The 15,670-nt window shown below is 33.4% G+C and overlaps 1 protein-coding gene across 1 annotated transcript in view; it reads left to right on the plus strand.

The window, feature by feature from the left end:
- Positions 1–2,516: 2,516 nt before the first annotated feature.
- The window catches only part of LOC106457417 (carbonic anhydrase-related protein 10-like), a 167,123-nt gene continuing 153,969 nt past the window's right edge, over positions 2,517–15,670 (plus strand). Inside the window, exon 1 of the mRNA XM_022383336.1 lies at positions 2,517–2,888. Within this exon, the coding sequence (XP_022239044.1) occupies positions 2,837–2,888 (52 nt within the window). The 5' untranslated portion in view covers positions 2,517–2,836. The remainder of the gene's footprint in view (positions 2,889–15,670) is intronic.

Consider the following 15,670-nt stretch of genomic DNA (forward strand, 5'->3'; position numbering starts at 1 on the left):
TGTGACTCCTGTACGAGTATCACTTGTGCCTTTCAACAATTTTATCATTGAAAGAAAACATTTTATGATAAGAATAGTCCAAATTAATCACAGTGGTTTACAAACATGAGTATTTCCGTAAGATAACTACGAAGTAATTCTGAGAGCCATAGCGATATCATCGTTCATATACAACAAAAAAGCACTTTTATATCCAGTTTTGTCAATATATGTGAAATGGATAGTTATTTGGTTTTGATTTTGTTCAAAAACCAAGATCATAGCCAAATACAAGCAAACTTATTCACCCCCTTATGTACAGGTCCTGCTTTCTTTATTACAGTTTATAAAGTCGGAAAAAATTTAAAGTTAAGAGTTAAAGGGAAAAGTATTGTGGCCAAATATCTCATTATATAGCTTTGTGCTTAAAAGCCAAAACAAGCCGAATGACGTGGTGTGTTGTTCAGCTTCTAGAATGTGATCTTTATAAGTCAGTACTTTCAAACTTACATTCACAGCATTCTAGGAAAGGTAAAAAAAGAAAAAAATATTTTGAGTAAGTGACTTTAACTTTTGTGAAATTAAGGTGGTCTTCATAAAGTAGTGTTGAACAAAAAAGTATCCAAAAAATTACAAAAGTGCAAGCGATATTTGATTACTAGTTTACCCCTGAAGAAGAAAGGTCCACCTTTCGAAAGTGCTCGGGTTATAGGGTTTTTATTCATTTCTATCAAGACTTCTTGAACCTGCGTATTTTTTTAACACCATGATTACTAAAGTCTGTATGCTTTGTTCACCCTTGGATCTACGTTCCCTTCCCTTGGTACAGAGGAAGCAATGAGCGCTTATAACGACGAAAATGGGGGTTCAATTCCAAACTCTGGATGCTCATAAACAAGTATTTTTGACTAAGTTGCTATGTTTTAATGTTGCAAGTAGGCTGAGATCATTCATTATTGTCAAGATAACATTACGAGCTTAAACTAAACTCACTGAAGGTTTTAAACTTTGAAAATTTGTTTTGTTACTTTTCTCGTAATCTTACTTTTTAAACAATTTTATCTATCCGTCTATCATCTATTTTAATATCTTTATGTGATTTGTTTTTTATATAATCTCTGGCTTTACAAATATATACCAGTTCTATTTTCTATACATCTGATTTGTTGTTTATTATTTGTCCGACATTTTATCTTTTCTATCAAACTGTTTTTGAAAACGTGTTTTTTTTCTGCCTCACTATATGAACTTAAACTTTTCTCTTTCTGATATTCTTGTTTATCTATCTTCTTATCTCTCAAACAAATACATATTTGTTTTAGTTATCTAACTATTTCTGTCTGGCTAACTAACTAGCTATCTTATATCCATTCAAGTACGCATGTTTTTCTTATTGCTTGCTCTACAAGCTACTGATATATGTTTTCTTCCAGAGCCAACGAAGATAAGCCAATAAAGATCCAACGATCTACCAAATAGTAGGTTCTATGGTCTACAGGCACCGATTTCTCAGTGCTTAGGGTGGTTTGTAACCCGGTCGATTGTTTACGGCTAACTAGCTAAAGGCTGCTTGTCTGAAACAAACGTGACTGTTCGGTTTCGTTAACCCAGGGTCGGGTCCTCTAATTAGTGCGTCTTGGAGAGAAATGAGAAGATAGCAGCTTCCTTGTCTAACAAATATTGTCAGTTGTTACCGTCATCTGGCTTGCTGCATCGGTCTTGTCAACAACATTCGGCCCATGAGCCTGGGTAAGAAACGAAAGGAAGATTTATGAAGCTTGGGGGCAATCACGTTTTTCAGTTGGGTTATATTAATTGAAGCTATAAAGCCCATTCTTTCTTTGTTACTGGCGACTTTAATTAACTCCATCTGACCGTCTGATCCTGCCGACTTATCTTAGAATACGATAAAACTTGCTCTAAGGACTTTAATGTTTTAGCTAAAGTTCCTTCAAATCATGTTTGATTTCATGGTACTCTCTGTATTCTGTCACGTATCCATCCGCATGAACTTTTTCTGCTTCTTCTTTAGACCCTGCTAGTTTTTATTCAAGTAAAACTTTCATCATGTTCCCTTGACTTTGTCTTAAATAATTGTTTTTTAAATAATATTTTGGGTATCCTTAATAGTTTTATTTCAGAAAAATAAAAAGATGGATTTTATTCACAGCAAGTTGTAGTCAATTTTGTGGCTGTTTTTGCCCAAATATTAAGAGTTTTATGAGTTTAAAACTGACCATAAAATAACAAACATAATGCATCTATATGCATATATAAATAAATGGAACTTTAGGCTCATAATTTTATCTGCAAACATTATTAATAGCTTGATATCGAGTCTTGCAAACTCCAAACGAAATCATACAAGGTACATTCGTGCACAAAAAGTATGAGTTTTCACAGTGTAAGAGGGCGCCACAGAAACACAAGTGGGTTGATCGATATAGAAGTGCAGGTGTTCTAAATAAAGAGCAGGAGTCTGCCATCGGACATCCACACTTTGGGCTCCCACGGTTTGTTGGCAGACGTGTAGCTTGTGTTGTCTCATCTTTAGTCCCGTAGTAAGTGCTACCAGGGTTAGGAAAGTCGCTTCGCTCGTTCCGTTGGTTTGAGTTTCAAATAAAAGTTGACCAGTGTACATGATCTAGTTTGTATTACGAACTTTTTCTTCTTGAGATTTCATGATAGCTTGAAATTTTATAAACTTGAGTAACAGTTTTTGGTTATTGTCTGTAAAGTTTTCTTTTCAAAGTCATTGGATTCATGAACACAGTTATTAAAATCTTCCGCGGTTATTTTTTCTGACTCCATTAGGGCAACTTCTAAACACTGTTTACAGCTAGAGAGGTCAAGAACTATGTTTGTTTCATCTTTAGTTCATGGAGTTCTTTTTATGCTACAAGTTCCTGGTAAGTTGTATTCACTCAGAAATGTTTCCTAAACTACTTCTTTCGTTTAATTTCATCAATCCTGCCTGAGATAGTTTTGATTAAAAGACAACTTTTAAGCATTCCAGATAGCTATGTTCTGATAAAAGTAAAAAACCCTTGTGCTTTAGATAAACCAGTTAAGACTTGATTTTCATTAAGGAATAGAACCAATATTACGATACTAAACCATCCAAGTTTTTATTGTTGGGCTCTCGAAAATACATTAAGAGTCACTGATGCGTGATTATAGACAACGTAAAATTCAATGAATTCATTGACTTTTTTATGTAAAATATATTTCTCTAAATCAAACTGGAAAATATAACCAGATAGGTTTTAGTCTAAATCAGTTGAAGATTATAGTAGCAGAAATAAAAATAGATTCAGTTCATTAAAAACATCAGAGAGATGGGTAAAAAGAGATTAATTACTGAAAATTAAAAGTGGGTAATTTTTTTTATAATTTGACTAATTTCAATTTTGTTCTTGAAATGGCAAAACCTGAAGTATTCTAAGTTAATACATTTTCATGCACATTTATGTAAATATTTTTAAATATGTATTGTATTTTGATGATTGTTTTTAAAAGTTCATTTAAACCATTAAAATGACTCTGAAAGTCCTTTAACGTCACACTTTTCTGTTTCAACCAATCTCTGAGTTTGATCTTATGCATCTAATTTTAATTAAATTACTTAAACTATGATTGATATTTAAAAGCTGCAGTCTGTGCTGACAGCGGACGAACGAATTAAACTATTGCTTTGAATACAATTTTTCTCTTTAACATTTCATTATATGTCAAAATATCTTTTGTCGTCTGTTTCTTCCTGCTTTGATTAAGAAGGTATTGATCTTTTAAGGCGGGAAACAGCTTCTTTAGAAAAACACCGACTTTTTTATGCTCAGAAAGTCAATTAACCTCAAAAAACTTATATCAATAAATACGAAATTCCCTTTCCTGTTAACTTAAGACACGTTAAAGGTAAGGGGTGAATTGAAACATAATTTGTAGCATTAGTGAACCTTTATCCTGTGTAAAGTAAGTCACCTATGTGACATCATGACGGACAACCCATATATATCTCTACATTCCTTTATTTTACAGCTAGTGTCAGAAACCACGATAGAACAAAGTAGATGAGCTAGCTAAATAATCTTTAGAGGATGGCTATGTTAATATATGGGAGATTGAATGATATAATGCCCCACCATCCCTCTTGTAATGAACGATAACCAGTTAAACATACCTGTAAAAATGTAAATACTAATATATTTCACTTTTCTCTGATGGCAATCTGTATATCGTAGTGACTGTTATGACTGTTACATTTATGAATAATTGGAAGTTTGTCGTTTTCTTTTTGCTACGTGTTCAAAGGGATTTTCTACATTGTAATTTCAATTAAGATCAAGTTTGTAATCTCCAATACTTGTATTTATTTATTTGTCAGTTATTACTCGTGTAACTGATATACAATATACTAAGAACAGAAAAAAATGTATTTACTATTACGCTTATCCACGATCATCAAATCTTAGATAATATACTTTCTTTTGTTGTTGTTTTTTTTCTTCTTTAACACGGCTAAAGTAAAACAGGATTACCAATGTCTACATAAACACACACAAACTGCTGATTTTCAAGTTATTTCGGTATTCTAAGAATTGTCACCTTTGGATAAGATCTTGCTCAGGATACTGTGTCATTAAAGTATTAAAAGAAGAAAAGCTGGATATCGTCACGGAAGTTGACTATGGCAGGTTTAGGAGTATACTTTTTAAAGTTGTATCTGCTTCGATAGATATGCTCGCATATTTCCTGGACTTTCAACTCATAAACACGTCTAAAACCAGCTTCAGGGGCGATTTTCATGTTTCCTTCCTCATTAGACCCACTGGATCAGCTGTTAAATACATTTTAAACATTCGCCCGAACTACACCCAGAGTTTTGTCAGGGACGTTGTATAGGTTTTTGTTAAACCCTCGAGATGGACATATTTGCTACTAAGTGGACAAAACCCATAATGACAACTAATTTTCGTCACCCATGGCGTGGTGGTTAGAGCGCTCTACTCAAAATATGCGGATCGCGTGATCAAAACCTGTCTTCGAACATGCTGTGGGGCGTTATAATATGACGGTCAATCCCATTATTCGTTTATAAAGAGTAACCCTAACAGTTGGCGGTGGGTGATGTTGAGTAGCTGCATTCTCTATATTCTATAACGTCCAAAGTAGGGACAGATAACGCAGATAGCCCTCGTGTAGCTTTGCGCGAAATTCAATAAATAGACAAACTCTAAGCCCTGATGTTGATAACGACACTTCCAAACTAGGAGTTGTAACATGAAAAGGAACTATTGTAGAGAAGTTCCATGTTCAACATACTGGTGTATTGCAACTTTATCTTAAGAAAACCACAACTTTTTAACTTTCAGTACTAGTTTGTAAGCTAAAATTTAGTAACTTATAAAATGCGTTCCAATAATTAGTTGTTCCCTAATGAATTTTTCTAGTATACGCATACATATTATTTATTTTACAACTGACTTTTCGATATATTTTAAAATTATATTTATGTTTTAATAACCGATAGTGAACTATTAGGAAGTTATTAAGCGTTGACGAAAACTCATTTACTGGTAAGTATATCTGAAACCAACGGTATCTAGTACAAACACATAAAGTGTTTAGCTTAGTCACTATAACACTAGTTTTTTCAATAACCTTCTTTCCTTTCGCTTATTTTTCTGACAAAAATGTGTTATAAAGGATAAATTTTATAATTTAAATCACATTAAGCTTAAGTGAGAAAGAAATCAAATTGAAAATAAACAAAGAAAATGCAATAAAAGCTGTACAATATTGAGGATTATTTTCAAATTTTACACCCAAGTATGTTATTTTCAACTTTTTTTGTCTAAATAAGACTTTTTCACTTTCACTTCTTCCCAGTTGTTTTTCTTATGGTCTTTTACTGCCAAAATTGTTAGTGCAAATGTTGTATGAGCTTGGAAAGTTTCCATTTTTCTTTGCTTTCTATAGATAACTATGATCATTTTCTTTAAAAAATCAATCCTAATTTATAATCTATAGGCAACAGGGAATAAGTTCCTAGAGATTCTCCAGTTTTATAAAAGTCTATCAGGATTTAAAGTATCCTAAGTATATTTTTTTGGTTTAATATTTCCATTTTTAGCTGTTGTTTGGGTATTAGCTAACACGGTCGAAAGTATAAAGTGTTTGTGCTCGTCCTATGGGTTATTTGCAGTTATATATTAATTAATTAAATGTCGTAATTTATAAAAGTCTAATGTAAGTGTTGTTTTTTTTTCTTTCTTGTTTTCAGTTAGGCTTAATTCTTTGCACTTGAAGTGAGATTTCAAATATTTAATATAAGCGTTCAGTGAATGCAAGTAAAATCACTGTGAACTTACGGCTATTTTGCTTTTCGGAAATATTTAGATTTTGCCTTGTGTTTCTCACATAATCTAAAGTTTCTAGCAACTTTTTTGCTCAAGAAAGCTGTAGAAATGAGTGGTCCCTATCTCACTGAGAGGTTGCGTAGAATATTCTAAATAGTATTATAATTGATTAAGAATTATCTAGAAGTGTATCAACATTTCTTTCAACTTCAGCCAGTCTGAGAATTAATTCATTAAACACTTACTTGTATTAAAAGAATGTTTAAGAATCTTGGAATGTTATATCTTGTTGAAGATACGGCTCTTGACGGGAACTGACAGAATGTTTTTGAGCTCTGAAAAAAGAGAAATTACAAATAATTGTAATTGTAGATTACAGCATCTTTTCTGGAAAAGAGAAGTATCGGTTTAGTATTATTAAAGTTTATAAAATAATTTTAGTTAAGTTGGGACATTTTAAGTTTTATAACTGCAGGTAAAACTAAGCCTAAAGTTACGACTTTAGGCTTAATACGAGATCGTTAAATCTAAGTAACTTACTGATGTTTACTAGCTCTAGATTATAGAATACTAACGTTACTAAACATTAAATTAAAATATGGAAACACTACAAGTGTAAACTAAGTAAGATATATTTGTCTTACGAGATTAAATTATTGTTTGTGTTATTTTGTTACTGCTGATATTTAAATTTTAATACGTCAGTAAATTATTTAAATTAATAATCAGTTATAATATAATATTATATGTAACTAGATCAGTAAATGAATAGTGTACATCATATTTATGGCTGCGGCGCTAGTAATAACAATATCAGTATTAGTTAATATGACATTTTTAGTATTATATTAATATATAACTGTGAAATAGCTTGATTTTAAATAAACTGTATTATTGGATGGATAGTTCGGTAATAGAAAATGAAAAAATATTTAACTTCAGTATGGTTAGATGTAGTTCAGGGATAAGTGGAATGGGGTTTTTAGGTTGGGAAAGATTGAATCTATACTGGTTTCAACCAAAACGTTCTAGGACAGAACGTTGTCAATTGTCCATTGCTTTAGGCCACCTGATCAGGCGGATAAAGTCAATGAGAAACTATATAATGAGATCAGAGCTGTGTTGTTACTAATAAGAATACTGATGCAGTAAGTATGAGAGATTTTAATTTTACACAGATTGATTGGAACCTTATGATGTAAAATAGATGAGATTGTGGTTGTGTAGTATAAAATAGTAAGAGTGAGAAATATTCTTGAATAATTCAGGATGGTTATCTGTACTAAATAGGAATAGAACCAATCAATGAAGATGTCATTTTTAAATTTATTGTTAACGCTAATTATTTAAGATATGTTACCGGAGTTGAAGTAGGGGGAAGAGTGTTGTACATGTTGAGATGAAAAAATAAATCCAATTTTAAAACCCTAATTTTCAGAAAGCCAGTTTTCAGACCACGAAATAAGATTTAATGTTAGTGAAATCAGGTGATGATTTAAAAGGTAATAGGGGATAGACCTGGGAAATTTTACAAATTATCTTCTGTTAATCTAAAAAAAATTTATGATTTTAAAAAGAGGAAAAAACATAACAGGAATAGCAGGAGAAATGAGAAATAAATGCCATAAGTTAAAGACGTTTGAATTTAAGATTAGGTTGGAAGATTAACAGAGCTGTGAGAAAGCTAGGGATTTGGTTTAAAAAATGGGTATCAGAAAGGATGCTTATGTCAGATTTTTTAAAGACTATGAGATGGCTTGTTTTTAAATGTTACCATTTCTTCTGTTTTTATAAAATATAAAAAGATATTAGCAACATTTCTGAGCCTGAGTATTTAATGATCATTAACAAGATACACTGAATTATTAAAATTAGTGAAGGTTTCTCCCAGGGTTTCAAAGGAGATCAAAGACAAGATATGGAAAACTCTTTCATTTTTGGTATGTCACTAGAGAGTGGGCAGGCGCCTAAGGATTGTAAAGTTGCTAATGTTACTCCTATTTTTAACGGAAATATAAGATTTACCTTGGAAATTGTAGGTCATTTCTTTCTTACTTCTTTAAGAGGGAAACATTTAGATTCCGATTAGAAACCTTTAAAAAAATATTTTGTTAAATTTATCATAAAGAAAGTCAATATGGATTCATTAAAGATATATTTTGCCTTATTAATCTGTTGATTTTTTAGCAGACGTTAGCTGTTACGTGGACGATGAAAAGGTATAGATTTGGGTACTTTGAAAAGTTTTGATAATGAGCCATGCAACAGATTAGCTACTAGAATCCCATTAGTAGGGGTTGGGATGAACACTAGTTAATTGGATTGTAGAGTAACTGAATTAAAGAATGTAAAAGGTTGTTGCTGAAAGTCAAGTAAATTTGACTCCTTTTATGAATGGAGTGCCTCAGAAGTCGGTGCTTGGACCTTTACCTTATAGAAAAAGCTCCCCAGTGCTAAGTGGTACGTCTAATGACTTCTAACGTAAAATCTGGGTTTTGATACCAGTGGAGGGCACAGCATAGATAGTCCATGTTGTAGCTTTATGTATAATATCAAACAAACAAACAATTATAGCGAAAATAACGAGTAGATTTGTAACGTCTACAGATGACATTATACTCTTGACTATTTCTAGCTGTATCGAGGAAGTTCGACCAATTGGTAAGTTGGATAAATATTTTATAAATGACCTTTAATTATAGTAAATGTAAGGTAATTCATTTGGATATAATGATTTTGATCACACCTCTAAAATCGATGGAAAGGCACTCAATAACGTGATTGAAAATAATATCTTGGCATATTGGTTAATTATTTGCTCAAGTCATCAAAAAAGTCCTGTGTTGCTTGTAGTAACACTACATAATTTTAGAGTTTATTTATAGACATTGATTACAAGTCAAACAAGGTATTTATCTCATTTTATAAGTTACTAGTTAGGCCTCACTTGGAATATTGTGTATAGCTTTGGTCTTTCTATCTAAAAAAAGGCTACTGACTTTTTGGAAAGGGCTCAGAGAAGAGCTTTAAGGATGTTTCCGAGAATGGAAGGGTTATGATTTACATATGGTTTAAGATAACTTATTTTACTTTAAGTAAAGAAGGGAAAGAGGTAATCATATTGAAGATTACAATATTATCAGGAAAATCGATAGGCAAAAGTCCACTGATTTCTTTGTGCTGTACTTTGAAGACAATAAGACATAAGTTTAATATTTAGAAAATACAGCTATTCTTCAGTTAAGACAATTTTATCTTTCGAACAGAGTGATTGGCTTATAGATGAGCTGCAGTAATGAAGGCCAGCACTTTACAGGAATTTAAGAGGGAAACGGATGGATTTCCTGAAGGATAAAGGGTATAACCCCTGTTGTCCGTATGTTATGTTATACTGTCAAAATGTACAAGTCATCCAGTATGATCAGGCATCATTTTAAAATGAAGAAAGGCAATTTCAAAGTGATCTACGAGTGCACACTTGTGTTGGTTTATTTTATATTTACCTAATCATCTGCTACAGTTTCTATATCATGTGACTCCAACGACTTTTGAGTGACTCCAGCTACCGGAACATACTTACTGACAAACACAAGGTGAAAGATCTTCGTATAATGTTACTCCCGGAACAGAAAAAATATTTAAAAGCACATCACAAGAGTTGTGTATTCAAGTTGCAAACCACTTAGTTTTACCGATATGTCGGATAATTTTTTTTTTAATTCCTGCCTTTGTACTTCCTACACGGTTTCATCTTTCAATTTCCTCTTTGAGTGAGAAGTTGGTGTATATTCATACTGAGAAGATAGCTGATGTCGGAATAATGGACTGATGTGAAGGGAAATCCGTTAAGCTACTTGATAACTGCAACCTATGAACCAGGTTCTTTTCCGTGACGCTACAGACACTATAGGAACAGAAAAAGTTCATACTTTTGTCACAGAATATACAACAAATACAAGAGCTTTCTGGGTACTAGTCAAAGAGAAAGATATTCATCTCGTTATGTATTGCTAGGTCACTCTGTTTGCTAAGGACACCTGTCTTGCTCAGAACTAGGAATAACTTGTACGGGACAATCGAGCTTTACCAGGAGAAACATATCCTACAACAAAAACTCAAACATATTCAAGTCGAGAAAAAGAAAGATATCGACACTTGTTAATATTCAGTTAACAAGGGTTTGAAAATGCAGTTAAGACGTAAGAGCATTTGCAAAGTAGCCACATTGGACCTAAGACTCATAGTCCCCACCCCCGTTCACATCCGTAATAATCACTTATAAATATGCCATTCTTTGGACGTGAATGGAGTTTTGAGCCTGATGTAACCAATCTCGCATGCTGACAGATCAATGCTGTCTGAGTTGGACCTTATCTTCAAGGCACTATGAACACACTTTGTGCAATCACCTCTTATCAACAGCTGATGAGTAGTACTTTATGACGACATATAGTCTTTCATCTTGTCCAGTTAGCAGCATCCATGTTGTACTCAAAGTACAGAGTTCAAGACATGGATGAAAGTGAGCAGACTGGAGTCATAGACATGATCACGAAGGTAACTGAGCAAACCTCCAAATTGAATCCAATGGTTGTTTTACGTAATTTAGTTGAATACAGAGCTGAACACATTTTATGGAACAGGGAAGTTCTATGGGAGACAACTTTTATCATTATATTTTAATATGGTGGATAGAAGCTTTGCGGAGGTCGTCATTCATCTTTGGTGGCTTTGTGAGTGTTAAGCTTTTAATCTACAGAAGTTGAGAATGGAGCTGAAAGGCATTCAGTAACGTTAAAGTAAATAATCAAACCTTAAACCACTTCACAATGAAAAAAACCCAGCTAAATCTGAAGATATGGCAGCTGCGAACTTTAGCGGGATTAGAGTCAGGAAAACAAAGAAATTAGTGAAGATGAAAGGTTAAGTGACATTAAAGAAAGAAAGAAAATGACTTTTGGTGGTTTAAAACCACATATTTTTATTACTTATGTTCGGTACATTAAAAAAAAACAAAGGGGAATCTCGAAAAAAAGGAAAACAGAAATCCTACTGCTATAATTGGATATACGCCGAAATATTTTATGTAAAGCTAGATTCTTCAATAAAAACGTTATCTGTTCTAAATGTATGTCTGTTTACTAGCATTGACATCCTATCATTTATTACTTTTATGGGGTGTTGGCCTGTTAAAAATTCAACAAGAAGTTCAATTATGTTTTAAATATTAAAAATTAAAATCTCTAGTGTATTTGTTCATCTATTTAGATTATGAAAGATAAGCTAATTAATACAACTTTTCTCGATGAATAAAGATTGTTTGTTTGTAGTTAAGCACAAAGAGCTATCTGTGCTCTGCCCACCACTGGAATCGAAAGCCACAGACATGCCGCTGAATAAAGATATTTTCTATTCATGTACATACGGAAAACCTTGACAGCATCTGTAAGATCAAATTATTCTGATTAGCTCTTATCCATTTTAACTAAAATTGCTGCAGTTGCTTAGGTGCAAGAACTGAGTTGAACTATACACAATATCAGCTGTTACTTAAGACATCTGAAAAATGCTAAAGTTGAACGGACATCAATTTGTGAATCTTCATTTCTGTGGATACTATTAAATACCATAAATATTATTGAGAATGTTTTTAAAGATGTATTGTAGTGTCAGCAACGAATTTGTAAATACTACTTGCAGCTCGAGTTATGTAACATAAAAAGTACATATTTATTATGTTAGCTAACGGTAAGGAATTGCTGAAAGGGTAAAGGAAAGAACTCCTTATCTGTGAGCCTACCATAATGTCTTAGGTAGAGTCCAACTCGTGGTAACTTGTACAAAAGCGCATTTACAAATGAAAATAATAATAAAAAATGATCTTAAAGGAGAATCAAGTAATTACTTGAATACCTAATGACTGCTACTAGTCTTTATTTTATAATGTGTGCATTTTGGGAGTAGAAAATCGACAATTTTTGTTATGAATTATGAAATCAACAGTGCCCATAAGCGCATAATGAAGTGTTAACTCGATGAAATAAAATGTGTTCTACGAATGGTAAAAATATAGTTGCACCTGTGAACATTCACGTGATTGATAATTAGAAGTGTACAAACTATTTCATCTAAACAGAACTGAATGTCACTTACTCTACGTGCAGATTGTTATTACAATCATATATATATATATAAACATATACACGTGATTGTATGTAATCAGGAATGAAACTAAATAGTAATTTAAATTGTAATTGCTCGCTTTGGAGATATCTCAAGCTTTCATTAGCGTGTTCTGTGGTTGTATATATAACCGTGAACATCACAATTTCTGAACGTTGGAGTAAGAGATTAATATTTCGCATGGAAATAAAATTTGATGAGAACTTACACGAAATTTAATGAACGAGGACCACTGGAAAATCACGCTCAAGTAGTTTAATATTTTTGAACAAAAACTAAGTTTTATTTTTAGTCTTCTTGAAGAGAACTTTGAGATATGTGTGAGATCTATTTTGTGTGTAGCTAAAAACACAGACAACCCATTGTGTAGCTTTGTGGTGCTCACCACGGTTATTGAAACCCCGTTTTTAAAATTATAAGCCGTCAAACTTACTGCTGTGCCAATGGAGGGGGGGGGGGTTAGGTTATGTGTATTACAATAATTTAACGACAAACGTTTTCTGTTAAAAAGAGACTTGAGTGGAAGATATTTCCGCTTATTGCAAGGTAACATACAAGAACAACCGAATAAAAGCTTGGATCTAATAAGTGAGATAATTCGTTAAAAAAAAGACATAAGGTTGATAATCGTGAAAAACGTAAAAATCACAAGGAATACTGTTCTCCTCCTATATAATCAATTAGTGTTTTATCATAGAAGAAATATCTCCGAATAACCGTCCCCGATTTTTAACTGATAAACTATAAGGAAGGCAGATATTCAAAGCACCCACCGCAACTGTTGTTTGATCGAGCAGCGTGACTTGGCCATCACTTACAGTGGATTCATACCCCCATAACGAAGATCTTGTTTTTGCGCCCACAGGTCGCGAACCATGAATTCTCAAATTCACAGCCCAGTTACGCTAACCCTAAATATTGATATTTTACTTACGTTATAGAACAGAATCGGATTATAACTGAAACCTTCAAATAAAAAACAAACAAACAACAGACTTAAAGATAAATGTTATATTTTTATTTTACTTAAGCATTTTTTGTTTGCAATTAAACGTCTTAGTAAAAATATTCTAAAAACACTTGTGCTAGTGCCACCACTGCAGGAGAAGCTACCTTATATCATTCTGTACATAATTCAAATTTTATAACTTTAAATTTTGGCTTATATTAAAATACCCTAGAAATATTCTGGAGTGACATATTGCAAACAGTTAAAGACTTTTCCAAATTCAACTCTAACGGAAATGAATTAATCCTCCGAGGAAAAGTACAATAATATACTTTTTTATTGGGTCAACACATTCTTATAGAAATAGAATTATTTAACATTAATATAATTAGGCCTATTTGCGTAAATATGATGATGGTAGACAGGCAAACAGATAAGAAAAAAACAGCTTATTTTACTTCTGATCAAAAGATTTTCTGAGAAGCTAAACTGTGCTTTTCTGTATTTGATGAACTTTTTAATAGTACAGTTAGTGTTAAGTACTCGTAAAAATATCTTCAACTTGATTCCATTCTCATAGATTTACTCCAACCACCTCGTATCCTTATCTAATTGATCATTCTGAAGCTCTGTATATATCAATGCAGCAAAGCGTTTTCCCGAAGACTTTAACGTGACGAATATTAGTCTCATGTCGTATCCTTCCAACATACGAATTTTCAGTTTGAATGAAACAGAAGATGTTTGAGTCAAAAATGAGTCATAGTTGAATGAGTCACACCTTGTCTAGATGCATGTTATATTAGACGGTTTCGTGCACGATACGGAATATGGTAACAAATACCTTTTGATATCGTTGAATTACTTTTACCGCATACAAGTTTTCTCTTAGGCTTACTTTCATTAACTTATTTATATTGAATACAATATTAAAATTAAAAAAAGCTAATCTATCATAATAGTATAGGACTAAGAACATATGACGGTAGCTTGATTTGACATATTTTCTAAATAAATTTGTTTGTTTGTTTTCGGATATTCGCGCAAATCTACTCAAAAGTTATCTACCCCAGCTTTTCTTAATTTTGAACTGACAGACTAAAGGTGAGACAGCTACTCAACAGCAACCACCTCCAACTCTTGGACTACTCTTGTTTGACCAAATAGTGGGATTCAACAGTCGTCCTGATGAAACATCCAAGGCTCTAATGTTCGGATCGCGATTTTTTTTTCTTTTTGGCAGAAACGAGACAATATCTATAGTCCGGCACGCTATCCGCTGGGTCATGATGGGTACTTTGGATCAATGGTTCTCAACGTGGGCCATATGCCCCCCAGGGAGCCACGCTATGTTTCTAGGAGGCCACACATGAATGACTGAAAATTAGGGGCCACAGTACATTCTGAGTGTGCCACCGAAACTTCACTGCCCGAATAAAGTATTTAAAATTGAATCAAAGGTTCCCTTCTCCCCATATCCCCCACAGCTCAGAAGTCAGGTTACCAGACGCTACTGGTACTCTAGTAACAATCAGGTTCCCTTCTCCCCATATCCCCCACAGCTCAGAAGTCAGGTTACCAGACGCTACTGGTACTCTAGTAACAATCAGGTTCCCTTCTCCCCATATCCCCCACAGCTCAGAAGTCAGGTTACCAGACGCTACTGGTACTCTAGTAACAATCAGGTTCCCTTCTCCCCATATCCCCCACAGCTCAGAAGTCAAGTTACCAGACGCTACTGGTACTCTAGTAACAATCAGGTTCCCTTCTCCCCATATCCCCCACAGCTCAGAAGTCAGGTTACCAGACGCTACTGGTACTCTAGTAACAATCAAAATAATGGATTGGGTGGTGGATCCATTTGGGGTGAAGGCGGTTGATGTTAAAATCACATTACAAAAATGTCTCATCGAAATGCGGAGTGATATAACAGCCCAGGCTAGATTCAAACATGACAAACATTATTTCTGGATAAGTGGTGAAATAGCTAATAAGCTTCCACAGCTCTGGGAGAAGGCAAAGTTGTATTTTATCGCTTTTCCCACATCTTATCTGGTTGAATCTGGTTTTAGTCGGGTGACTTATTTGTTATCAAAAATACGTAACCGCCTTGATGTTGTGAAAAGAGATGATCTTCGCTTATCGCTGACCACACTGCAACCGGATATTCAAAAACTTACAAGTGTTAATCAGGCCCAAT

This window comes from Limulus polyphemus, unplaced genomic scaffold (genome assembly GCF_000517525.1).
Source record: "Limulus polyphemus unplaced genomic scaffold, Limulus_polyphemus-2.1.2 Scaffold328, whole genome shotgun sequence".
Taxonomy (NCBI): Eukaryota; Metazoa; Arthropoda; class Merostomata; order Xiphosura; family Limulidae; genus Limulus; species Limulus polyphemus.